The sequence below is a fragment of the Buteo buteo genome, chromosome 2 (assembly GCF_964188355.1).
Source record: "Buteo buteo chromosome 2, bButBut1.hap1.1, whole genome shotgun sequence".
Classification (NCBI taxonomy): Eukaryota; Metazoa; Chordata; class Aves; order Accipitriformes; family Accipitridae; genus Buteo; species Buteo buteo.
This window is the reverse complement of record NC_134172.1, coordinates 54,477,935-54,505,780: the sequence shown is the minus strand read 5'-3', so window position 1 is coordinate 54,505,780 and position 27,846 is coordinate 54,477,935. Positions and strand designations below refer to the sequence as shown.

General features: G+C 42.5%; 1 protein-coding gene across 2 annotated transcripts; it reads left to right on the top strand.

Moving 5' to 3' along the window:
- The first annotated feature begins 5,568 nt into the window (after nt 1–5,568).
- Nucleotides 5,569–19,167, top strand: PDIA4 (protein disulfide isomerase family A member 4). 2 transcript variants are annotated; one of them, XM_075054857.1, is made up of 10 exons: nt 5,569–5,937; nt 11,295–11,457; nt 13,198–13,403; nt 14,067–14,205; nt 14,734–14,939; nt 15,620–15,778; nt 16,929–17,080; nt 17,481–17,640; nt 17,726–17,959; nt 18,505–19,167. In XM_075054857.1, the coding sequence occupies exons 1-10, from the start codon at nt 5,829–5,831 to the stop codon at nt 18,918–18,920; spliced, it is 1,944 nt and encodes a 647-aa protein (XP_074910958.1). In that variant the 5' UTR covers nt 5,569–5,828; the 3' UTR covers nt 18,921–19,167. The 2 variants fall into 2 exon arrangements, with proteins under 2 accessions (XP_074910958.1, XP_074910967.1); XM_075054866.1 differs by having other exon boundaries at nt 5,570–5,937; nt 17,484–17,640.
- The last annotated feature ends 8,679 nt before the right edge of the window (nt 19,168–27,846 follow it).

The following is a 27,846-nucleotide window of genomic DNA, read 5'->3' as shown; positions in this document are numbered from 1 at the left end:
ATTTTAAATTTTTGAATGTTTTTGAAGCCTTAGATCTTATTTATTTAATGACATCAGTATAATAACTGAAAGTAGATGGTTTACATATGCTAATTTTAGCACTATTTGTATCATTTCCTTCTGAAATGAGGTCTGAATATTATCAACCAATATATTCACCTTCTAATTTAAAGGAGATGGTACACCATTCTTAAAAAGTTTCCACTTCCAGATGAAATTACCCAGAATTTTATCATGACAGATGCTAAACTTAGGCTGATATGTTTGTAAAAGTTTCTTTGATCTGAGCACATCAAATGATAGTAAGTATGAACTCAATATGGCACAGAGATCCAAGAACTAAGCAACAATTCCCTAAAAAAAAAATTTTAAAAAAAGCAAAAAACCCACAAACAAACAAACAAACAAAGAGAGAGGGAAAAAATTTCATATGAAAATCTGGAAAAAAGAAGTCAACCAGACAGACACTCAAAATCATTGCAGCAAAACAAGAGTGCAATATAGTATTTATATTACTGTGACCTACCATATTTCATTAACTTGCAAGAATTTAGTAGTATTGAAGCAGAACATTTTCACATCAAACTTTTTATTATGTTTCTACAATGATGACTGAAAATCATTGAAAGGTATTTTAAAATAAGCATCATAATGCATGAATCAACCACTGATGAAAAAATGATGAGTTCTACAAGTGTTTTCTCTTGCTTTCTAAATTGTTTCTAGATTTAGATGAAATGCAAAACAGGGTGGATGTTTTAAGCATTGTTCTGAGAGTCAGTGAAGTGATTTATGTGAAGATTATGTGCAAGGCAACTCAGCATAATTTGCTGTGAAAATTTAGCTATTATGCAAAAAATATAACTGAGGTTCACAAGAAAACTACCAGAAAAATCACTCAAAACACCTGTGTGACACTGTGCCAGTTTAAAATGGGCAGATCACATAAAAGAGAGGTTTTGCAACTGAAAGTTTTTTTTAGAAAACAAGTTTTGAGAGCATTTCCCCAAAACTATTCAGAACTGTGCACATGCTGCAATGTCAAGTGTGTATTAGGAGCATATTTTAGATTGCCAGTGGGTGACATCAAGAGTGCCATTAGCTCATGCTGTATGGAACAAATACTCTATTAAAAAAAAATCATAGAAAGGCAAAGTGGTCTGTCACACAGTCCTACTGAAAATGCTGTGCAACACAGTCCAACACCTTTGTAAACTGGCATGGTGCTGTGGCTGCACACATCCTATTAAAATGAATTTCCAATCCTTTAAGCACCATCAGGAACTTACTATAGAACCCACACAAAATTCATATTTAAAAATAGTAAATTCATTTGTTGCACCTCTATTCAGATAGTATCAGTCAGCATCTAGTCAGTATCACTCTGTGATATTAAGGATTACAATAAATTAAAGCAGCTACCATATATGTGAGACCATTATAATTGCTCAGTATCATTACAGATAGCCACTCAATATCATCAGGCTGTGAAAGGCCAAGTAGGTTCAAATCTACTTTTGAGACTGCAATATAATTTAAAAGCAGAAGTTAGACTAATGTAGCTTAGTCTGGCATACCTTGTAATTTTCATTATTTTTGTGAGAGAACACCGGCTTTTTCTTCTTTGACGTTTACTGCTGCATATGCCTCTTCTAAGATCAATGACTGTACCCCACAGAATTTGCAGTATGATGTACAGAAGGTGACTAGTGTCTAGGCCACCTTTTGAAGGAGAATATTACAGTATGGTACAAAGAAGTATTTCTACAGTCCACCACTTAATGGCGCTGGAAAACACAGACGCAACCTGTGAAGACTTTAATGTAGTCATTGACAACTTAAACCAACAGGACAGACACTTACTGAATGTTCCTGAGGAAAAGTGTATTTAAGGAGTATGATTGTCCACTTGTTCCTGAGAGTGCAAGTCTGCCAATGGTGACGCTAACAACTTATAAGGATATGAAAACACAGTATGCGCAAAACCATTTTCAAATAACCAAAGCATGCCAACACCTGGATTTTTCTGCAGCATGGCAGATGTTATCAGACAGAAATGCCTTTTACCCAGAAACTGCTCCATAGATGCTCTGTGATGTCTCATACTTTCAGTGCTTGTTTGTTCTCTAGCACATATGGGCCAGAAGTGACTTGTAAGTATGGCCAATTTCTCACATTAGACATGCTGCAAGGGACCTATGCCATTCATTTTTCTATGCATCTAACCTACAGATGACCCTATACTGAGTTATCTGTGCTAGGCTCTGTTCCACCTATCTCTGCCTAGAGACCCTCCCGGTAAAGACAAGGGTTTTCCTGTTACTAACTCATGTAAAGAATGAGTACTGGGCAAAAGGCAGCAGTGCCTTTACCAGCAGTACCTAATTCTGAGGATGTTCAACTTCATATGGTCATCCTCACAGGTAAGCAAGCCTTTAGAGAGCAGGAAGCAATCTCTTGGAAAAGCTGAACAGCTAGAACACTCTTTCGAGTGTCCAGTGTGTTTCACAATTGCACTGAGCCTACGCTCCAGCTGGTCTATGATGAATTACACTTCTGTTTGGTGTGCTATTTGTGACTTGATGTGCTATCCTGTGGTACCCCAAACTAGGAAGACAGACCAGACTATGGTCTGTTTGTCTAGAGTGGGATGGGCCTGAGATCCAGGCTACCAATACTATAACTACCCACACAATTAACTTACGATTTTGCAAATCTCTCACTCACACGATCAGGCTGTCCTTGGCTGAACAGGGATTACAGGGTTTCTGTCTTGCAAGCTTTCCTCCTGAAGTTCAAACAAATTAAAAAAAAACCCTAAAACTCTACTTTTACTATTTGCACTTCCTTTTCAATGTCTAGCTGGATGGTGGTGCTTGACACCTTTGACTGCCTAGCTGTCGTGGTTTAACCCCAGCCAGCAACTAAGCACCATGCAGCCGCTCACTCACTCCCCCCCCATCCAGGGGATGGGGGAGAAAATCGGGAAAAGAAGTAAAACTCGTGGGTTGAGATAATAACGGTTTAATAGAACAGAAAAGAAGAAACCAATAAGGATAATGATAACACTAATAAAATGACAACAGTAGTAATAAAAGGATTGGAATGTACAAATGATGCGCAGGGCAATTGCTCACCACCCGCCGACCGACACCCAGCCAGTCCCCGAGCCGCGATTCCCTGCCCCCCCCTTCCCAGTTCCTAAACTAGATGGGATGTCACATGGTATGGAATACACTGTTGGCCAGTTTGGGTCAGGTGCTCTGGCTGGGCATGAGAAGCTGAAAAATCCTTGACTATAGTCTAGACACTACTGAGCAACAACTGAAAACATCAGTGTTATCAACATTCTTCACATACTGAACTCAAAACATAGCACTGTACCAGCTACTAGGAAGACAGTTAACTCTACCCCAGCTGAAACCAGGACACTAGCAAATCTACTGATCTCATTTTTCTACTCAGTTAACTTGTATAGACAAAAACCACAATAACCATAAAACTTAGCCATCACAAAAGAAAAACTATTTAATCCTGTATTTCATATTCTAACAGACAGAAGCAGTACTCATACCACTTACCCATTTTACAGGCCTATTTTGTCTGCAAGCTTTTTTAACCTGTTTTCCAATGGCCTAGACAATGTCAGTCATGAAGTACTGGGCCCGACAGAACTCCTCTACCTTGGCAGGTCATTGTCAGTTGCATAATCTCCAACCTAAGTCTGAATAAAATGGATTACAATAGCCACTATGTCTCTTATAAACTCTGATGAGGAAGGCAGTAAATATTTCACACACCAATGCAATATTCAAATCAAGGATTGTGTTAACCAAACAGTGAACAGACTCTAAATAAAAACCTTTCATACTCTTAATTTTTGCCATGTCCAATCTGATTATGTGCTATCATCGTATTACTAAATAGCTATGTTAATCAAACTAATCACGAAAACAAGTTCTGTGGGTTTTGGTTTTTTTTTGGTTTTGTTTTTTTTTTTTTAAACTGATACTAAAACCAGACACGATCAAGACAGCTTTAAGCTGGTTCAGATCAGGTCTGACAGAAAATCCCACTTGATTGTAGTGGTACACAGCTAAGTGGAAAAATTGCTACTGCATCAGCCACTGTATTTTCAAAGTAACTTGCCTGGCAGCTGAGTTGAGGGAAGGCACTGACTCCCATTCTATAACTTAGCAATGTAGAACGAGGCAGGTTTTTAATGCCTTTTTCCAACCTATTTGCTACAGACCACTGACAAATGGCAACCTAGATGCATCAACACGCTTTCAGAGCAACACAATCTCTTCTCAGTTCCCTAAAACCGTAGTTTTCATATTTTAAGCTTGCACTTCCAAGGTCTTGAAGATACTTGCTTATCACAAGCGACTGCTATCACTTTAGACTTATGACTACTGTGCACTGAATTTAACAGTGCTTTATGCTTACAAATGATCTATTCAAGGGTCAGAAATTTTGTTAAGAACAAAATAGTTGTTTCATGAACCTATGAACAGTTGTGATTCATCCAAGGATGCTGCCAAACTGGCAATTTGAGCATCAAAAGCCCAGTTTTTAGCACTGTCTTGTTAGATCTTAGATGTTCACCAGATAAGCATTTGAACAATTGTCACTAGAAATTATGCCGATACATCTCTCCACAGTCACCACCAGTAAGCAAAAGACAGAAATGCAATTATCACCAAAAAAAAAATTAGTGCCATAGCTATGTCGGGAAGGGGAAAGGCAAAGAATCAACCATCCCAAGGCCTGCTTGTGTTTGTGGGTTTGCTGACCAATAGGAGGTTGATACATTTGGAACAACCTGACCCAGTGAATTACTGCTCTCTTATAACCTAGCTAAACGACTCCAATTTCACCACAGCTTTTCTGAAATACAAAAAGTCGAGCATAAGACATTCAGACAGGCGGCTGCACGCACCCTTACTCTGCCCAAGGCCTGGAACACCTTTGTTTACAGTTGTTAATTACGGCATTACAGATGGACTTGCTGCGCCCGATCCCTCTGAGCCCTACGGGACACCCCCCCGCCCCGCCCCGCGCGACGGCACTCTCAAACACTGCAGGTAAACGGCAGTAAGTTTTTTAAATAACGAGGACAACTCTGGGGCCTCCGCCACCGGAGCACCAACGCCGGTGGGTGGCGGTTACGGCGCCAAGGGCCAGACCCCGGGTCCCTCACCCAGCCCCCTGACGGCAGACAGCCTCCCGGCCCCCCGCGCCGCCAACGCGACACCCCCGCGCGAAAGCAGCCCCGCCCCGCCCCGTGCACGCGGCGCCTCCTCACAGGCTGCCGCCGCCTGCTGGCACCGCCCCGTCCCCTCCCCCGCCCCGCCTTGCGCCCGCCCCCTGGCGGCAGCCCGCCAATCCCGAAGGGCGATGTGGCTTCTCACCCTTGGGGGCGAGAGCCCCGCCTCCCTTCCGCCTCGCCACCTCTCCCCCCCGCCCCGCTCCTAGGGCGGCTGCGCCTGAAACGCGTGGCAGCTGGCGGTTGGTGGAGCCCCGGCAGCCAATGGGGGGGAGGCACCTCAGAGCAGGCGTCTAATTTTGCGCACGGAGGGGTGTGTGTTCTTCGCTTCGGTCGGTCGCGCTCGTCTCCCGCCGCGGCGAAGGGGTTGCGGCTGCTGGGTGGGGGCGCCGGGGACGCCGCTCTCGAGCCGTTCGTGGCGCGCCCCCTGGCTTTGCGCGGCGGAGCCGCTTCGGAGGGGCGCGCGAGGCGATCGGCGGCAGCGCCGCGTCGCAGGGCAGCAGCCAGGCAGGGGGCACGGTGGGCCAGAGCGGGGCGGACCGGGCTGAGGAGAGACGGGATGAGGCTGAGAGGGCTGTGGGTGCTGGTGCTGCTGCTGGGGCTCGCCCAGATCGCCCTCCTGGCGCGGGGCGTGGCGGCCGAGGAGGAGGACGACGACGACGACGGAGGTGAGTGAGTGCGGGGGACAGGGGGCGGGCTGCGGGCTGCGCGCGGGCGAGGTGAGGAGCGGGCCGGCGGCGTCGACCGTTGCGCGCGTGGGTGCCTCGGCCGCCGGTGCGCGGCCTGCCCCCCTCCCCCCCCCGCTGCGAGGCGCCGGGCCGCGGCCGGCTGCTCCCCGCAGGCCCGTGGGCTGAGGCGGCGGAGGTAGGGAGCTGTTCCCGCTCCGTAAAGGCGCCGGTGTCTCGGAGAGCGTGCCTGTCGGAAGGCTGTTCGCTTCTCCTTTGCCGTGCGGCAGGTCAGCATCGCCTCTTCTAATCGCGGAATTAAAAGCTAGCAATTAGCCGTGTCGGCAGTTTCCGACTTCTAAATTACCAGTAAATTTGCAATTTTATTATCCGACGGAGCGCTCTTTTCCTTAGCCCTTAATTCGGGGCATCTGTGTATTCCGTCTGTTTCGAACTGATTGTTTATTCTTTTCCCAGAAGGAAGGCTGCATGTTGCTAGTTTCTTGGTGTTTCTTTCCATTGTCTTTGAATTTAACTGATGCCTGGCTTCTCCTTTCCAAAATTGGCTGAAACGAAGCTGGTCTGACTTACTAAGTTTAGCGCCTGTACGTAGGAGGCAGGCATTTGAAGGTGCTTCTTTTTTTGTTTTAAGCATCTTTCACATGGATTTTGAGAAATCCTACATCTTTCGTATTTCCTACATTAACACTGCTGTATGTTAAGTATTGGAGGGCATTCAGGGAGATGGGATTATGGATGACCTCCTGAACTCCTGTCTTGCAAATTCTTGCTCAGTGAACAGGCACCGAAACGCGAAGAAATGTATTTTATGTTGGGAACCTTATCTGTATGACCAACTGTATGATCTGTAGGATAAGGATCAAGAGACTTTTCTTTTTTTATAGGACATAGCATCTGCAGTAAGCAGATACACGTATTTCAGCTTAGAATTAAAAAAAAAAGCTTCACAGGAAGATTCTGTATTATGTCTGTTTCTCTGCTTCTAGCTAGAAAAGTTGGTTATCATTGCTTTGTAGCATGTAACAAAGCCTAGTACTGTTTTCGCCTACTACCTTCAAAGGATGAAGTAACACCTGTGATGTTACAGCAAAGCCTGGGTCCTGTGGCTGACAGCAGTAGTTCAGCTTCTTGTGGGCCAGGCTCTCATCAGTATTTCTTATGGGTGCTGTTCTCATTATATGAGTTCTCGGGATTACAGATGCACAGGGATGGAACTATTTCCTCCTGCGTACAGGTTGAACACTAATCCGTTGCACAACTGTCGTGGTTTAACCCCAGGCAGCAACTAAGCACCATGCAGCTGCTCACTCACCCCCACCCCCCCACCCCCCCCCGGATGGGGGAGAGAGTTGGGCCCAGTTAGTCCCTGAGTCGCAATCCCCCCCACCCCGACTACCCCAAGTTCATATACTGGACATGATGTCACACCCCTTTGGCCAGTTTGGGTCAGTTGCCCTGGCTGTGTCCCCTCCCAACTTCTTGTGCCCCTCCAACCTTCTTGCTGGCTGAGCATGAGAAGCTGAGAAATCCTTGACTTAGTCTAAATGCTACTTAGCAACAACTGAAAATATCAGTGTGTTATCAACATTCTTCTCATACCTAACTCAAAAACGTAGCACTATACCAGCTACTAGGAAGACAATTAACTCTATCTCAGCTGAAACCAGGACAACAACTCAAGTCATTTTCCAATTTCTATTGTGTATCACAAAATTGTATATAAATCATGAACCAGGCTTTACAAAGCCTTTGCTTTAAAAATGCATGTAGTTGGGGATTTCCATTTCTGCCCTTGAAATGCAGACCTGTATGAAGTGGAATAAATTTACTTTGCAACAAGCAAGTAACTTTATGTAAAATCAGTGTTCAGGAGATGAAAAATTCAGATTAAACCAGGCTTGTTCCACTGTATGGCAACATATCATGAGTCTTGACTTCCGAGTTTCTGAAAACTGAGCTCATCCAGTGGGGGAACAGACAATGCAGTGCCCTCCTCAAAAGGAAACTTTCAGGCAGAATCCTGAAGTCATTAATGTCTGGATACAGCTTTTTCATATGGGAATCACCCCACTTAAGAAGAAGTTACTAGGCCAGACTTCCAATAAATGCTGAAGTTAGTGTAGATGTTCAAGTTCAGTGAAGTTACTGTAAGAATTAATTTTGGTTAGAATAGCTGTCATCCTGAAGAAGGCCTGCCAGCCAGCATCATGTATCTGAAGTCTTAAAATGAGTGCCATCTTCATCATGGTTTTTGATGTGTGTAGTAATGCATTGCAATTTGTGGAAATGCTTTGTTGGAGTAAAAGGGAGTGGTCCATATTTTACTGGAGGGCAGGTTTTAGCCACAGCTGTCAGTTGTTTGTTTGTTCACCTACTTTGCAACTAGCTTTAAGAAACAAAGACACTTCAGGTTTGGGTGCAGCTATTTTATTTTCGTGAGCTGTCTTAAGCAAATACTTATTAGCTACTTTGGCCATTTCAGGTGTCACAGTTAGACTCATTCTGTATCTGTTCTCTTTAAATTGTAAATTGTTAATGCAGAGGAAAGTTTCTTGTTCTTAATGAAAAAAAGTCCTGCTTACTTCTTCCATGCTTGGTCAGGTCCTTGAAGCAGGTCTTACAGTCCCAACACTAAAGGGGACCTTAGGGGTGGCTATGATAACCCTAGGTATCGGTGAAGCTGGAAACAGAGGTTGATTTGCACTCTTAAGGACCAATTTATGGATTAACTTTTTGGTGAGGGGGGGAAATGCATGCCCTCCTTAAGCCAATTGGGAGAAGCTGGTGTCCTGCTGTGTGTGCTACTGTCCTGCTTTGGTCTCTGAGGTAGAGGAAGAAGGAGGAAGTGGATGTGTATAAGGCCCAGACAATGTATCATTGTCAAGGAGTTTTATGTTGGCAGGCTGTACAGACACTTGCAGGGAAAGATACAAAATTATTTCAGTGATCAATGTTAGATCTAATGGTAACGTTTTCCCCTTGTGCAGGATGTTTTTGTAAGTGGTGCTTTGTTCTCAGCTTTCTACACCATGAGCCTTTGCCACAGTAGCTGTTGGGGATGGGTAGTTAGCATAGTAAGCAGGAATGAGAGTCATAACCTGGTGGTTAGTTTCAGAGATGCATCAGCAGAACTGGTCAGCTAGTTTTGCTCAAATTCCGTTCTGTCAGGAAAAATCAAGTCTGAAGTGATTTGCTTGGAAGAGAAATGGGCATTGTGCAACTTGCTGGCAATTCAGGTACAGACCAACCATGAATGCCTTGCAGTGAAACATAGCCCTCAAAACTGCTGGGCACGCATGTGAGCAGAAGTTTTGACTGCTGAAATCCCCTGAAAACTAGCTTTTTCACCAGGGCAGTCCTGTAGGTACGTGACTGCCGTAGATTCACTTCAAGGGAGTTTGACAGTTCAGCCCTTTCACTGCAAGTGCTCAGAGGCAGCAACATAGGAGGCATTGTCCACTTGCAAATAGTGCTTTTAGCTGCTTTGTAGATCAGATGAAACAGTAGTAATTGTTGAAGAAACTTAATCCAGGTGACTACTGTTGTGTGATAAATGATCTCCTGTGATCTGTCCCCTTGTCAGAAGCTTTAATATTTTGGTGGTGTGTAAAGTTGGGTTCTAATTAAAATTAATGCTTTTTCTCCAGGAGGTCATATTGTTTTCTAAAAGCATATAGGCTTGTTTTTTTAATACCTTCTTCTAACAGAAAAATAGCTATTACAATTTAATGGCATCATTTTGTCTACTGTGAGCTTGTTCCTATGGTCTGCAGTTGGTCTGATAATAGTGAGGTTTGGGTTTTTTACTTTTTTGTACCTGGATACTACATATTTGTCATTATTAACTTTCAGATTCCAGGTGAAATCGGAGTATTGTCAGAATTCTTGTCCTGAATAAGTAACTTACGGGTATTTGATTTGCTGTCCTACTGCAGTAACTCCTGTTAGCTTAGTGAAAAGCCAGTTAAAGTTAAATAGAGAATAGTTTTGAACAAGAAACCTTAATCCCCCCCCTCCCCCCCCCCCCAATCCTGGGACTCCCGGTGGTAGAAGGGGCCTTAGCATCATTGTTGCACCTTTATCATTTGGGATGAGGTATTTTCATTACTTGTTCTGTGACTGAAATTCCTTTAATGTAATTTGGGAAGGTCTGTTTGCCTCAAATGATAGCAATTAAAAAAAAAAAAAGTTTAAAGGAACATGTGAAAGATCAAATATTAAAGAAACCATCTCAAATCCCAAGCCAGCAAAGACTGAACTAGTTGAAATGTCCTGGCTTCAAATTTCATGTGCTGACTTTGATTACATAATTTAGCAAATCTGCTTTCTCCTTGACATGCCTGTTCTGGACCAGTGGTTTTGGTCTCCTTAAATCAAAGGGCTCCCCAAAAGTTCTTTGAAAGAAGTTTTTACTCCATTTATTTTAGAAGAGTACCTTGCATCTGCCAAGTGCATAGGAGTGGGTTTTCGTGAGACTTCTGTGACAGTCACTTATTTGATTTTACACTCGCTCTGCAGTCTGTTGCTGATCCAGAGCAGAATGATGCTCCTGTGAGTGGAAAGCCTCTTCAATGAATTGCAGACCTGAAACATCACTGTAACTGAGAGCAAGATATATTGAGGTGGCAGGAGTGGGATTGAACAGTCAGGAACAGAAGCATAATTTTGAAGTGCTGCCTCTAAACCACCTAGGTAGTAGCAAAATGATAGCGTTTGAGTTTATAGCAAGCCCCTGTCTGGTTTAGACATTTGGACAGGCAGAGCATAGTAGTTGTGGTGTTACAGGTGTAGTGAGTAAGGGTACAAGGGAAGCATTGAGGACAGATAACATCTGCTTTTTTGGTACAAGACACCTAATTTTTCCAGCAGCAAGTTGCTGCACTTGAAGGACAGCTGGTTTGCTGCATTATTGAGGGCTTCTGTTTGAATTCAGGTATCATCTGTGTGCCCTTCTTGCCCAACAAAATGTGTCTCACTTCCCACATTTCAACAAGATACCAAACATAACATACCTTGGTAGTGACTCTCACATAGGTCTGTATGCATTAATTGTTGTGTCCATTTTGTCAGCTTGCCCTGAAGGGCAAAATAAGTGTTGACACTTTACTGAAATATTTGTATTGTTAGCTGGCATAGTGTGGACAAAACTTAAATGGTCAAACACCTGAGTCCAAGCTCTTAGCATGCTGAGGTAGCCTTCATTGTATGTGGAGCAGGAACTAACCAGTATTGATACTTTTTTAACCCCAGGATATACTTAATACAACTTTAACCTGGTAATGTTATTTTAATGTTCAACTTGACACAATCTAATCCATATTGCACTTTTACTTTTCCAGAACCTGTTACAAAAGAAACTGACAATGACAGTGATGATGATTATGACGATGATGATGATTCTGAAGTTAAAGAAGAAAATGGTGTATTAGTCTTGAATGATGCAAACTTTGACACCTTTACTGCGGACAAGGACACTGTGCTGTTGGAGTTCTATGCACCATGGTGGGTTCACAGCCTGCAGTACCACCTTAGGTGCAGGATGGAGTGGCTGTCGGGAGCTTCTCTGACAGGACACACTCCTAAAAAATGAACTTAGGTTGCAATTTTAAAGATGACGTAGGAGTAGCTTGCCTGCAGGAGAAGTACTGGACTCTGCCATAGTCCAGGGTAGGAGACAGTTCTGGTGGTGCGGAGGTACCCTTTTCCCTGCCCCTGTACTACATGATGGACAACAGCCTGCTCTTTCCCCACAGATGTGGGTCATGCTGAGGGATCCCATGCCAAGGGAACCATAGCCCTGGTTCCATCCCTGCTCTGTGCCTGTGAGGCAACAGAAATGGTCCTAGTGAGGCCCAGAAAAGTCATGCAGTATGGTCTCACAGCCTGCTATTGTGTCCTTGTACTGACCCACTGAGAACTTGTGCACTTCCTCATCTAGATGGAGGAGACTTCCCTAGTAGGGGAATTGCTACAAGGTTTTCCTTGTCAAGTTCAAATCTCTGTCCTTGCCAGAGGGTTGTGGTGTAAGGACATAGCTCATTCGTATTATTAATTTAAACAGTGCCTTCTACATCTACCTGATCATGATAATTCTGCTGGCATACCAGGGTACGCAGTAATACTAGTGTGCTCAGGGAAGCTACCATGGATTTACCTGCATATAACTGAGACAAAGAATTTCATCCAGAGTGTATCTTCTCTTGCATTCTTATGGACAAAAATAATAGGGATGGTTAGTGGGGGAAAACAAGAGTTGAATATATTTGCAGTCAAGTTGCCGAGTTAGTGTTGCAGTCAGAACCTCTTTTTCTTTGTGGCTTAGTTATATAAAATTGACTTACTCATTTGTCCTTTTCTAGTCTTTTAATAGAGGGGGGGAATACAATCTTGCTTGAGGTGGAGTTGCATTTTAACTAGTGCCACTCTTATCCCATCCCTCCTTGGCTGTAGGTAATACTTCTGCAGCTGTAGTTTGCCTGCATGAAAACTGAACATGAAGCTTAATTTATCTGAGCAGAGGGATGCGTGGTCACTGCAGACAACACCTCTTCTCTTTTTTCTACTCCCCCTCCTGCCAGTTGAGAGGCTAAAGAGTACAGACTATCCGCTATACACTACATTGCCTCTCGTTTTCTTCATTTTCCTGGGTTTGTCTTCAGCTTGTCAAGCTATATTCAGCTTTTCTTATGCTTGTATCCTCTGACATGCCAGCTTTTGCAGCAGGAGCCTCTGCTCTTCCCAAAGAGTTCTGGTGTGGCCAGAGAGAGAGCAGGTTCTGTGATACTGTGGTGGGTGTGAGATTTTATTAGGCCAACTTAAATACTGGTTCATTTTCTTCTTTAGTTCAATTTAGGGTGCTAGGTAGAGAAGACAAACCTAGATTAGGGAGAAGCTGAAGTTTGAACAGAGACCATATTTGAGGGTGGCAGGGAGGAAGGAGAGGCATAGTACGAGGTTTGCAATTTTGTTGTAAAAGCAATTGTTAATTTTTTTTACAATGGTTTTGTAAAACACACATGGAAATGTTTTGCCTGTTGAATGAAAATAAAGTTGGGATTTGAACAAAGAGCACATTAGCTACAGTTACTCTGTCTCTCCATTATCTGAAAACATAGCAAGACAAACATCTTTATGTTGATGTTGTGAACATCTGTCAGAAGGCATCCTGGAAATGCAGAGTAGCAAAATACCCCTATGGGTCTGTCATGCATTTATGTATCTACTTATGTCTTCCTCTGACAGGTGTGGGCATTGCAAGCAGTTTGCTCCTGAATATGAAAAGATAGCCAAAACTCTGAAGGAAAATGACCCTCCTATTCCAGTTGCCAAAATAGATGCTACTGCAGCCACTTCGCTAGCAAGTCGTTTTGATGTCAGTGGCTACCCAACCATCAAAATCCTGAAAAAAGGCCAACCTGTTGACTATGATGGTTCTCGGACAGAAGATGGTAAGTGCCAGTCCTTTGGAATTGTCTGTAAGAAAGCAAAAGTAGTATATGGTCTTGCTTCTTAATGTGACTATTTTGAAGGACTTCATCAAGTTACTTTATTTTAAGCAGAATAATATCATGAAGGCTGAAATGTTGCCTGTCTTCTCAATTGGCTGAATGCTAGAGGACGATTTTGCAGGTAGTGGGTAGTGCTGTCACCGATGGAAGGTTTCTAGAAGTATGACTTGACTAGAAGAGGAGGTAGTCTTGTGCTTGCTGAAGGATCAGCTAATAAGAAACATCTGAACTTTACATTGATTGTATATAAACCCACTTTTTTTGGCTTAATGAATGTGTCCAACTTCAGTCAGAGGGGAAAAACTACCTTTTCTGTCTGTTTTGAGATGGAATTCATGTGCTACAGTGCCGCAAAGTACAGATCTGTGCTCTGCATAAGTTAGATGCTCTATGGGGTGAAGAGAAGACCTTCTTGGCAATATCAACAATGAAGTAAAGCATAAAGGAGCTTGATTTGCCCTTTGAAAGTATTCTCGTGTAAGCTTTGGTCCAAGACCACGCATGCCACTCTGACTTTAAATTCTTGATACCAACTCTTGCATTCGATTATACTATGGTATGATAATGCAAACTTGCTAATTGGGCTATTGAACTGTATTTCAGCAATTGTGGCCAAAGTCAAGGAGGTTTCAGACCCCAGTTGGACCCCTCCACCAGATGCTACGCTGGTATTGACCCAGGATAATTTTGATGACATTGTGAATGGTGCTGACATAATCCTGGTGGAGTTCTATGCCCCATGGTAAGCAAGAAGGCAGTCATCTGTACTATCCTAGCACAGCTGGCCTGAAAAATGCTTGGTGACCTGTTTTCTGTTGTTATGTCTCTTTCAAAGAGGCTTCCCTTGTGTGGGGGTGTGTAGCTCTGGTGTACCTTGTTTCTGATCTGGACCTAGGATTGCATTACAAATCACTTGAAGACTAGACTGGATCTGTGTCTCAACAAGGGGTGGTCTCCAAAACTTCACTGAAGATTCTCCTTATTTACTAATTTGGGAGCACTTTGGGAGGTACTGAAAACCAAAGGAAGCTGATCCTTAGTTTAAAAATCGCCTCTAAAAATGAAACTACCTATAGTAATGTGGGGCCAGACAGAGTCTAGCTTTAGGTTGGAGAGTCAAGTCTTCCTAGACTGAATTGTCCTTTGTATATTGAATAACCCCATTTCTACTTTCTGCATTCTGGAAGACTTAACTCCTCCACTTCAGAGGTAGAAGGTACCTTGCAGGACTCATGGCTAGTAAAAACTGCCATCCCCTCTCCTTCCCTAGGTGTGGACACTGCAAAAGGCTTGCTCCAGAATACGAGAAGGCTGCCCAAGAGCTCAGCAAGCGCACACCTCCTATTCCCCTGGCTAAAGTCGATGCTACTGCTGAAACTGAGCTTGCAAAGAAGTTTGATGTTACTGGCTACCCAACTCTGAAAATATTCCGCAAGGGCAAACCTTATGACTACAATGGTCCACGGGAAAAATACGGTACTGCAACTTCTGCTTCTTCTTATTTTCTGAGGGCTTGACCACAAATGTTTTGACGTATCTATAGGATTTGCAGACTTGTTAACATCATAGCAGTGGTAGTTGGGGAAACCTGAAAAACTGTGCTCTCGTACCTACATGGGCCAGCAGTATAAATTTGTCTCTAATCTTTATAACATCTTATGGTGGTACTATAAGCTCCTTTTTAATATAAAGCAAGTTAAATACACATGGTGAAGCAGTGGCAATATGAGTAAATGGGCAGCCTTTAATTGCACTGGAATGCGCCATAAGGGCCGGCAAAGTGCTCAATATTAGGTTTTAATATGAGAGAAGTCTTAAGACTATCCAAGTAGAACTTTGGCTCATAGCAGGGTCAGGGGACAGGGTAAGGTCTAGAATTTCAGAAAGGAGAGTTACTTGAAAGATCAGCTGATATCCATGGAACTCATGCTTGGTCACCTCTTCTGAAACCAACTTGAAAGAGAATAGCCAGAACTGCAGCTTAAAAACTTGGACTGAGGTCTTGCTGGTTTGATCTTTAAGTTATTGTGGGATGGCTGCACAGAAAGAAAGGTGTCCACAGGAAATGTGGTATTAAACAATGTTGTAGAGGGAATGCCTGAACCTTTCAGTTCAATAAATGTTCTAAACTTTTTGGGTGTGGGTTTGTCTCACAGGTATTGTTGACTACATGATTGAACAGGCTGGTCCTCCATCCAAACAGATTCAGGCTACCAAGCAGGTACAGGAATTTCTGAGAGATGGGGATGATGTCATTATCATTGGTGTCTTTAGTGGAGAGAATGACAAAGCCTATCAGCTCTATCAGGAAGCAGGTAAAGAATGTTTTAAAATATTAAAGAAAGGTATGTTTTGTTGAGATTCTACCCAGGACTTTGGGCATGGAGAGATCCTTTATTTCTGCTCTTAGTTCAGTGGGCGAGGTTGGAGAGGAATAAGAGGAAGGAGATTGAAGGGTGATCTTCCACTTGTACTCAAGAAAAGAGTTCACACCAGATTTTGAGGCTATAACTAAAGTATCAGCCAGTCAGAGGAGATACCTCCTCTTGGTATTGTGTCCCTAAAAACATGTGAACTAGAGAGGAGGGAAAATTCCTAGCTGAGGAACAAATCACAACTTCTTGGCTTAAAGCCTTGCTAGCTTTGCCATCTGCTATTGCTTGTTTTATCTCTGATAGTTCCAGAGGCTGGGCTTTGCCAAACTTGTTTAGTGAGGGGGGCCTGGAGAAAGAATCATCATCCACCTCTGGATCAGTTTAGACCATTCCTGGCAATGTTTATTCTTAAAAAACCCTTTGATGTGACACATTGATGGTCTTGTTAACGATATTTGCTACCACACAGAAGAGGCTAAGCACTTGAAGTGCTCAGTCCCTTTAATCAGTCCCTGTGTCTCGCATGATCAGAGAACTTGCAGCCACTCTTGGTTTCTGCCAGAGCCTTGAGAGCGGTGCGGGCAATTCTTTTCCCCCTGGCTATGCCTGCTTCTGGGGCTGCCGTCATTTATAGCTGGATTAGGAGCTGACTTGGTTGCTGCAGCATAGCAAGTTAGAGAACTGTTTCCCAGGCTGCCCCAAAGAAAATAGATTGACTAGGTGACCTTGTGGGTTCCTTTCCAGTGCTACTTTCTGTTATTTGAGGGGAATCCAAGAGGTAGGAGACTGATAAACAAATAGCTGTTTCACTGTACATGTTTTGGACGCAGTTCCAGGTTTTTGAATATGTAGAATAACTCATCAAGTAGAAGAGTTGTTGAACAGCATTCAAATAGTGCTACTCAAATTGTATGTATTTCCATATGCTTTTCACCCCTGGATAAGAGGTGTTGCCCAAGACTCTGGGTTGTTCCATGTCCCATTGAGAATGGGAAGAGAGTTTCCTTGCAGCGCAGTCTCAAGATTTCAGTCGGAGGCTGTCAGTTCACTTCTTGGTGACTTTTCCTTCTCCCTAACCTTAATTTTTCAGCTAATGGTTTAAGAGAAGATCACAAGTTCCATCACACCTTCAGCAACGAGATTGCAAAATTACTGAAAGCATCTCCAGGAAAAGTGGTTGTCATGCAGCCAGAGAAATTTCAGTCAAAGCATGAGCCCAAGATGCATGTTTTGGATCTTAAAGTGAGTAGCTGATCCAAAGCTAGAAAGTTTGTGTGTGGATTGAAGATTCTCTTTCTTTGTATATATGAGCAGTTAGCATATTCCTGTTGGAAGTACTCCACTAGATATTTGAGGCAACCTGTTTGTCCCCTGAAATTGTATTGGTTTGTTTGAGAAAGTGTTATGAAATTAACCGAGAGGTTATGTATTCAAACAATAATTTACCATTACAATATTCAGTTTAAAGGTAGAGTACTAAATTATCTTTAGTGCTCAAGGATTTGAAGAATATGGTGACAGCATTGTTTATAACATGACCCTCTTCTTTATTCATGCATGCATGAATATTAGTTTTCAGTAGTGTAACAGCAATGCCACTTGAATCCATTTGTCTGAACTTTTTTCCCAATTTTTTTTTAAGCAGGACTCTACAGGTGGATCAGAGATTAAAAAGCATGTGCTAAAGCATACTTTGCCTCTAGTTGGTCATCGCAAGCCTTCCAATGATGCTAAAAGATATGCTAAACGTCCTCTAGTGGTTGTCTATTATTCTGTAGACTTCAGTTTTGACTATCGTGTTGGTAAGTTAGCTAAGATTACCTTTCCTCCGCTTTGGGAGGAAGCAAGCCTAGAAATTACTAATTGCTTTGTGTTACGGTTTTTCAGCTACACAGTACTGGAGAGGCAAAGTCCTGGAAGTGGCCAAAGACTTCCCTGAATACGTGTTTGCTGTTTCTGATGAGGAAGATTATTCTTCTGAAATAAAAGATTTGGGCCTGCTTGAGAGTGGAGAGGATGTCAATGTCGCCATTCTGGATGAAGGTGGCAAGAAATATGCCATGGAGCCAGAAGAGTTTGACTCTGATGTACTCAGGCAATTTGTGCTGGCATTCAAAAAAGGTACAGATTCTAAAATAGGGTTCTCTAAGCCATTTGCTTTGTTTCCCCTTCCAAGAGTTTTTCCTGAGGCAATGGCTACAACGAAGTCATAGGTGCAACATTACAGTGCTCTGGCTTAAAGCTTTTGGATGTTTCTTGCCTTTTTTCATTAACTTTGTTGCTTGGACTATGCTGTGGCATCTAGCTATATTCTAAAACTGAGCGTGTTTGGCAAGCCTAAGATGTTCTTGCAGCTTTGAAGTATGAGCTGATCATTCATATTTGGGACTAGTATAATAAATCGTTGTCTAATACGTTGTGGATGGAAAGCCATAAGAAGAGGGAGAAAGGTTCTAGGGAATCGCGAAACAAATTGTTGCCCATATTTCACAAGGTTACTGTGCTGAAAGGTCACCAGCAAACTAGCCTATGTTTCATGCAGAAGTTAGTTCATTTACTGGTGCAATGCTTTTACGTGGTGGGAGGATGTACTTCTGCCCTTTCTTGGGGGAGATTTTAAGGACTGCTCTTACTGTATTCTAACAGTGGTGTGTGCTTCCTTCTAGGAAAACTGAAGCCTATTGTGAAGTCCCAGCCAGTGCCAAAAAATAACAAAGGGCCTGTGAAAGTGGTAGTGGGTAAAACTTTTGATACCATAGTAATGGATACAAAGAATGATGTTCTCATAGAGTTCTATGCTCCATGGTGTGGACACTGCAAGAAACTAGAACCAGTGTATACTGAGCTAGGCAAAAAATACAAGAACGAGAAAAATCTGGTCATAGCCAAGATGGATGCTACTGCCAACGACGTGACGAGTGACCACTACAAAGTGGAGGGTTTCCCCACTATCTACTTTGCTCCGAGAGACAAGAAGAACAACCCTATTAAATTTGAAGGCGGGGACAGAGATTTAGAGCAGTTGAGCAAATTTATAGAGGAGCATGCAACAAAACTCTCCAGAACAAAAGAAGAGCTTTAGATAAAATGGGGGTTGTGAAGAAAAATTGTTTGTACATTGTAGTTAAAAACAAGTTACTGACAAAACTTCATGAAAGAAGAATTAAGCAGTTTGAGCAAGGAAATTCTTGAGCAGTAAAGCAATTGCAGTATCTTTTTTTTATATGGCAGAAGAGTTTTTCTGGACACTGAACTTCTCTGATATGAATGTCTTACATTAGTTATGGTTTTGACCTTTGGAGAAAAATACATCCTTTATTTTTTTGTGACTATCTTGAGCTTGATTATTTGACTCCAATGCAGCTATTTTTTAAGTTAAAAGATACTACCAAAAAGAGAACCATATCCCTCTGCCAAACAGATTTCTCTGTCTTATTTGTTGGTATGGTTACTGGGGGGGGCAGTGTTTTGAGCCAGTCTCTCTTCTGTTATGTTTCTGTATACCTATTCATGTGACTGTATCACTGTATTCATTGCTGAGGGTAAGAATGGAGGTTTTCTAAAGTGTGGACAAATTATTCAGTCCAACTGAGATAAGACACAGTGATTTACTATGTGCTTTAGACCTGTTTGCTTTTGCTTTGTGCCCCTCTGTAGAGAGGGTGATGCTAAAATAGCAAGTTTTTCTAATTTACGTCTCTTTTTACTAGTCCATATTTGACGCATTTATATCTTAGTCTTCCCAAGTATGTTTTGGAGTAATTGGAGTGTGGCAGAAAGAGGATCTAGTGGGTGGTAATGCTTGGATTCTGGTATTAGATTTGTGTGTTACTATCTCCTTTCCTCTTGCAGAGAGGAAGGTTTGGTAGTGATTCATCCTTGGGAAAGCAAACAGACATTCTGATGGACTTTATTCCTGTGGCAGCTACTGCAGGTATAAAGGATGATAGCATCTACTCTGTGCTCGACTTGGGAGTATGTGCATTTAAAAGAGGATTTTGATCTTGAATGTCCTAGTTTAGATACGCCGATAAACTTATGGGCCATGTCAGGATGGCAGGCTCATATACTCCAGAAGCACTGTCTGCCTCTTCTCAGAGCTGTGATGCTACAGTGTGTTCAACTTGAGTGTCACTGAGGCAGTTTTGATACATACTTCATTTTGTGGGTAGTGCTTCTCTCCTAGCAGCACTGTTTTCTGTCTTGCAAAAGACCAATGTCATCAGTCTTCCTTCAGTATTTCCTTGTTTTATTAGTTTTCAACTTTTTGGAGGGTGTGCAAATCTAAAACCACCACCCAATATTTTTTCTTCTGGGGAGATGCAGTCTTCTGTGTAGCAAGGATAAACCCAAGTCCAGGAGGTAGCTATTAAAGTATAGTCCAAGGACCCAAAAGGGCCTGCAAGGGGGTGCATAATCCTTATCCTTTCCTACTGCACTTTGCATCCCTGTTGAGGGCACATGTGTCCCTGCTGCCTTAACAGTTCCTCACTGACTGTTAGCAACCTACACAGCAAAGCATGACTGTTGAATTATTCTTGCAGAAGTGTATGAGACTGCATGAAGGCTTTCTCTTAAATATCAATTTAGCTGAAGGTAATGAACAAAACTCACAAGCAGATTATGAATGAAGGGGACAGTATCAAATCTCCACGGAGTGCTGGGGTGTGCTTGAATGCTATTCAGCTCCTGTTGTTTATCAGCAAAAGCTGGGAAGTGCTAAGCGGCTCTTCAGGATCAGATCTCCATTGCTGCTTTGTGTTAAAGCACTGTGATCGTTCACTTCAGGCCCTGGGATTGTCAATCTCCTTCTTTTGTATTAGAGGGCTTTGTCTCCACTGTCCTTAAATGTACAGATATTTTAAGCTTAGGCAGTATTTCACCTACAAGACTCTTACCAAGTGCATTATCTTCCCATCATTTGCCATTTCTGTTTGCAGCTTTTCTGTAGAGCCTTCAAAGGCCATGATCTGTGATAAATGTCTTGTGCAGGCAACTGGACCAAGATCAGACTTAGCTGAGCATGAGCTTATGTTAGAGGTGACTTTTTTTGGCTTTATAAAGTATACATAAGCCAAGTAGCAAGTTCTGTCCTGTCTGCTGGTTAAGATCAATTCAGTTCTTCAAAGAAGCAGGCACAGACTTTTTAAACCAGTTCTTAAACATAGTTCAGTTTCTATACCTAAGCAAATACCTTGCTTAATACTGCAGGGAACTAAACTACTCCTGCTTATTAGTTAGTTGCAGGCTTATAGGGTTTTATTCCAAACCAGGTGTTGTCTAACCAACAGGAGGATATGGATAAATGTGGAACATGTGGAAGGGAGGGTGAAAGGTCCCCTATTGGTGGTGAGGACTACAGTCAGGTCTGAAGCTCTAGTCTTCTTGGGACAGCAAGTGTTAAAGTTGAGCATAAGAGTTTCTTGCCTCTCCTTGCAGGTGCTAACTTACTAACATTGTCATTGCCAATGCTGTACTGTTTCTGTAGACTTCTTCCTCCCAGCATGACCTGACACCGCTCTGGATTCAAAGCAACCTCTGCAGCCTGCTGGGAGCCCTTGTGACAATACAGGGCACAAGGCTCAGGGGAGTGTCCAAGGTGTGCTTGCACAGTGTTCTCGCCATCTTCCTTGCCTCCACAAGTGGAGGCAGCCTGGTACACAGTTACTTCAGGGCTGTGCACAAAGACCTGAATTTTGTTCTGGAGCAGCAGTGCTTAAGTCAGAGCTGACTAAAGAAGAGGAATACACTTAGTTTCCTGACAACTGTGAGCTGCTTTACCCCAAGTAGGTTATTGGTTTAGGTTATGAGCAGTAGAGGGAATGAGGATTTGATCTACCCTTATACTAGTGTCATCTGGCCGCATTTCCTGTGAGTCCTTGGCTGTGCCACACACCTTGGCATCTGCACTTCATAATTGATATATTTATCTTGATCACTTCCCAGCAAGACGAGGATGCTGTTGCCTCTCAACTTTGGGCAAAGTCATACTGGAAAGCAAACTGCTTTCCTTAGCTCCAGTATCCTGTCCCCTGCTGTGTGCACTATCAACATCACATCGACTTTCTGTGAAACTCACTGGGATGGCTACATTATTAGGTCTATTATCTCTCTGTAGAGAGATAAAGCTCTCTACCTGAAATGTGATTGGTGCTTTTTAAGTGGAACAGGTCATACCATCTTTTGGAATTTAAATGCATTATGCAAGTCTGCTTTTCCCTTCCTGGTGTACTAGGATGCTTTCCTAGGCATCCTAAACTCCACTGAAGTATTGCCTACATGGTGCTGATTAGCCTTTGTGTTCCCTTCTTGTAGAAGAAAAAAAAAGCATGCAGTGCAAAAGGACAAGGGAGCTCCCCTCACTTACTCTTAGCCACAGCTGCATGAGCATATGGCATCATTTCTGATTATAGTTCCAGGTGGAAGAAAGCATGCAGTTTATGCTTCAGCACAGGGCTGATTTGAGTAGTAATAACAGTTCCTGGGTAGGCTCCAAGGAGCCTGGCCTGGTATAAATATCTCCTACACGTGCATCCTCTAGAAGACAAAAATTTTTCTGTCAACTGTAGTGCATCTTTAAGTAGTCAGACTTGAGACTTCTTCAGGGCCAATTTCTTTCCCTGAAGGGTCAAGGACTATGGTAAGCAGCAGCTCTAGCACAGCTGGTGCTCCTTGAGGAGTGAGTTTGTCTGTACTGTGTCTGTAGGACAATGAAGGTGACAGTAAATACTGTTGTGGGATCTTGATACTGCATTAAGTGCTAGCTTTTTTTGGTAGTAGAAGAGTTTGTTAACAGTAGAGGGACATGTCTCTCTTCAATTGAGGTTATTACTTGGTTTCTACTCTAAAGAATTTTATACTGCAAAACTGTTAATTATGGTGATGCCTGGGTATGGCCCAAGATTTGGCTGGTAGCAAGCAAGCAAGGCACTGCAGAGCTGGAGACTACTCCACAAAATTTATCTGTCCTCTTGTACATGAGGCTATGTGCTGAGGAAACAGGCTTCTGAAAAGTAGAATGTGAATAAGAATCTATCATACAGGTTAAAAGCTTTTCAGAAAATAGCTTTAACTATAGTGGTCAGACCTGTGTCCTTTCTTTTTGTGGTAGGCAAGAGAAGCCACTGCAAACTGTCTATGCTCCAGAAGGCTTTTTGCTCAGAGCCTGCATTGGAAATGGACAAGGATCAGAGGATTGAGTATTTGCAGTCTGTATGCTCAGCCCTTCATGTGGAGTAATGAGTTTAGCAAGCCCTTTGCAAAAAAGTATGTAATCCATTTAGTCAAGCTGGTATAGAGCCTTATATTAAGCAATTTGGCTTTGGTTTGCTGTGCTTAAGTTGCAAAACTCCCTTTATCGCTGCAGAGCAGGGATCTGTGAGCAATTCTAGCTGAAGGCACTGAAATGCTGTAGCATCTTGCCTCAGTTGCCAGGCATTTTGGGGAATTCAGCTAGTAGTGCCGCACAGCCTGAAGTATGGAGATGTTGCAGGAATTGCTGCACATCGTTGCAGTGCATTTGTCAGGGGAGGGCTCCTAATTACCAACTACTTCTTTTCCTGCCTGGACCCATGGGACCCATGGTAAGTTTCATGAAGCCATGCAGCCATAGGCAGGAGAAATGTTTTCCTGGTGTGTGTGACCTGTCTCAATATCTGTGCCCAGAATCCCACAGAGCTCACAAGTCACCTTCTTTTCTTTTAACTTTGGATGTTGCTCTGCACTGAAGCTGGTTCCTTTAGACACGGCTGTGCATGCTCTAAGAGGCCACAGGCTGATGTCATGTTAACATTAGTGCTGGATTTTTGTGTCATGAACAATTCGTTTTATATAAAGCCACTGTGCTGTTATCTGACCCTTTGCAGCATCGCTTTATGCACCATTCCTGAATGTCTGGACAAGCTCTGTATACACAATGAAATCTAAATTAGCATGCCTCTGCAGAGGCTTGGGTGAGACTGCTTGGGTCTGGAAGGACATGGCTATTCTCCAGTTTAATTTCTGAATATAGAGAGGAAGAAATTTGCTCTGTGAATTACCATGAATCTTTACATTAGAAAGGTGGAAGTTTCAGTTTCAGAAAAGCTGTTTGTTCAAATCCCAAGCTGTGTGTGTCTTATTTAACAAAAAGGTAAAGGAGATAAAACTATATTTAATCCAATCATGCAAAGAAAACTCTTATTACAATCAGTAATCCAATACTCTGATGGATTTCCATGTGCTGGGGTTTTGAACAGCCAGTTGTTTCTTTGTAGTGAAAGCTGATGCTTGTCAGCCTGCTCTTGATTAATGCCCTCTTACTTGCTTTGTCAAAGTTATAGTAGCCTTCCTGAAACTCGGTACATTTTGCCTTGCAATAGGGGAGAATTGTTCTGCAATACAGCCTGGTAAATTGCTTCTCAGAATGATAGAAGCAGAGTAAAAGAAAATACAGCAGAAGGTGGGCTCAGAAAAAAGCAGATAACTCTAATTTCCATAAGTCAGAGAAATCAAGGCTAGACAGTACCACTTGCTCACCTATCCTGATTGCTTTACATATCAGGCCACAAGTTTTTAGCTGTTTGCTTCCCATATTCAGCCTAATAACTTACATTAACCTATACAGCTGTTTAAAAAAAAAAAAGTATGCAACACAAAGTCCACAAATCTAAGTGCTGTTGCTACACTAACACTGATTTCTCAACCACAGAATGCATTCAGGAAATGGAACATGCCTTTTGAAAAGTGGTACTGCTTTGAGTAAGGAAGGCAGTTTTGCCTTCACTTGCCATGTGAAATATTTCATGTGTTAGTTTTGCTAGTGCCTTTGGACAGTAGATTTCAGTTACATATTTTAATGTGGGGTTTGGGTCTTTTGTACTTTGAGTTGGTTTTTGTCTTTTACAGTCTCCAGATGATATAACAACTAAAGGATAGCCGGTAAAGCTCCACTAGTTTAATTAATCCGTAGCTCTTCCCAACCAGCAGATCTTTACAGAGGGCCTAGTGTCAGGTGGGTTGAGCTTTGTTCAAGATCCTTTCAACCAGCCTGAAGGAGCAGTAATAGAGCACATAACTACAGCAGATGCAAATCAAGAGGTGTTTATTGGTGTACTAACCAGTCCATTGAAATGTAAGTGGCCTTACTAATCTGCCTGCCTCTCTTTTTCTGAGATCACCCTTAATGTTCAATTTGGACAAACCAGTCACTCTTGAAATAGAAAAGTCACCTTTTAAATAAAAAAGGTCACACTGGGCTTTGTTTTTCATTCTTTTCACTTCCAAGATGCACCACAAGTATTAATGAGATCCTTGAAGCATGGTATTTTCTACAGTGGCACCGCAATGCGTCTAAGGGCAGCACTTCCTCATACTCGAAGCTATCCAAAAGAACAGGTAAGGATCAAAAAGTCTTACTTTGATAACAGTGATGTGACAACAGCTTCAGTGGTAGGAGCAATTCAGTGTTTGTTTGGGGTTTATTTCCTAACAATGCAGCCTGTTGTGCTGAGAATTGTAGGAGTGGTCAACCTTCATCAGACATACAGTACTTAAAAACTTCAGCCCGAGGGGATCCTGTTGAACTATGGATATATAAGGAACAAGTCATCCTGTTGGCTGTGAAACACTGCACTCTGAAAGACCAGACCTAACTCATTGATGGAAAACATACTGCTTGAAAAGGAAAGAGGAAATTAGGATAATGTGTGAAGATCACTATGCATATGTAACCATGAATAACAGGCAGTACCAGGCAATACAGGCAATCATTCGTATATGCCACTAGCAAATACAGATCAATAATTATGTAAGTGCAAGAAATGTGGGAAAACATGTAGTCTGAGAAATGCATCAGCTCAGACATAGAATAAGTAGAATGGTATGAAGATGTTCTAGTGGGAATTGTAGGTCTTGCACTACTGTTTGGGGATTGGGGGAAGCCACAAAACTGGTTTGGTTTGAAACCCCTTCTTCATTTTCATCTTATCACTAGTTGAAATCAGTAACCACTTTAGACCACACCTTTTTAATGGTGGTAATGAATGAGCATTGTCTGACTTGAGAGGTGCTCCTCTAACAGGCAAAGAAACTAACAGCTAAATTTAATTGCTTCAGAGACTTTGACTTCAGCATGTCCCATCAAATGCATTCAAAAGTATACTGCTAGACTCATTTGTTTGCCACCAGAAAGAAATTGTTATGTGGTTCTCTGCTGCCTATGACACTTTCTTTCTCCTACATCAAGTTTTCTTTCTTCTCTTTTATTAAATGGAATCCAGTGTTAACTTTCCAGAATAAGAAAGATACAGCCAGCATTATGGTGGCAACAAAGTTTTCCTCATCCCAAGTCACAATTTATTAAATCCAGTAAAAGACTTGGTACCTAAAAATTAGGTGACTAGTCCCTGCAATGGAATGTAAAGTCTGAAGTTTGGTATCTGGGATGCACCTACAGGGAAAAAAATCTTCCCAGATGGGGAGAATTAAGCAACTTGGACAAGATGCAAAACAAACAGGGTGGTGAGTAAGCAGCAATCAAGCTCCAAGCTATGCTGAGGAAAGGGCATGAAAGCTACCTCTGTCAGGCAGATTTCTTGAGGTCACAGGAATGTGCTTGCTTGCAGCCTGTTGTGATCCTCAGCATAAAACTTCCTCTGACATTTTCCACTGAAGGATTTCTCTTTAAGTAGGAGGTATGACCCTCCATGATAACACTGGTTATAGCACCTGCCCAAGGTCAAGGAGACATCTTCCCCTTCCTACACATGCTGAGATGTGTGTCTCTTGAGACAATGCTCTAGCACTCTTCCCATCAGAGACAGCTAGGCTGTCGCTTCTGCTGCATCTGTTTAGAGAAAAAAAAATAATTGTTGGGTTAGAGAAAGAAAACAAGACTTTACTGGATAGCTGATGGAAAGGATCAGCTTACTGATCTTGTTCATAGGGTGTGCAGGTCCTTCTCACTTAGTGCTTAGATCTGACCTGCGTTACACTGGAACAAGGCTGCCCAGGAGAGCACAGCCACAGGCAATGACTCAGCTACTGGACCTGGTGCATGAGGCTGCTGCTCCCAGCCTACCCAGTCTGTATGGCTGTGGAGGAAGCTGGAGGGTACATCACCTCCTTGTCCCTGCATGCACAGCAAAGCAGGTGGGAGAGAGGGTGGTTTGAGAACTACCTCTCTGTGCTAATTACTCTGGGGGAAAGACTTCTGAAGGTAAAGGGCTTCAAAGGAAAGAGTTGGCAATGAGGAAAGGAATTATGGAGCTGAGAGCAAGAAAAAGAAAAGAAAGGAAAGAATGAGTGGAAGAGAACAAAGCACCAGTAAGAAGGGGAACGTAAGGAGAGATGAAAAAACAAAGAGGTAGGAAAAACAAAGATAGTGAGAATGTTGTAATGCAATACTTAATCAGCTGTCTCTTCTTACTTCAACTTCCAAAGTCAAGATTTTATTTTTTTTCCCCAAAAAGAATGAGATGTCATTTTCTGGTTTGTTTTCCTCTGTAAACCTGCATTATTTCTTTATCTGCGTTAAAACACGAGTTCGCTCTTTATGTAGTAATTTTGAACCCTGTTGGCACATCCTTCTTTTCTCCTTATATGCCAAAACTATTGATACCTTTAACTTCCAGCCCCCACCCCTGGTGATCTGAAATAATCCAACAGACTAAATGTACCTTTAGAAGTGCTGCAGTGTGCTCTGAAACTCCCTTTATCTGACCAGGTATGCTCTCAAAAGTGAGGTTCTTTTGCTGCTTCACAAAAAATACTTAGCAATACTTTTAGTTGTGCTAACTAAATTACATGTATTCATAAATGTGTTTGTATTCATAAAGAAGTAGGAGTTAATTTTCAAAAAACAAGTTAACTACTACAGATATTTCCATTTTCCTCAGAAACCCTTTGTTTTTTCTGAGGAAGAGCAAACAGGTCTCTGCCCATTACTTCCAAATAACAAAAAAAAGTTACATCTCTAGTTTTCTGTGCTGTCCAGCCTTCCTTCAAACCACCTTTAACTTAAACATGCC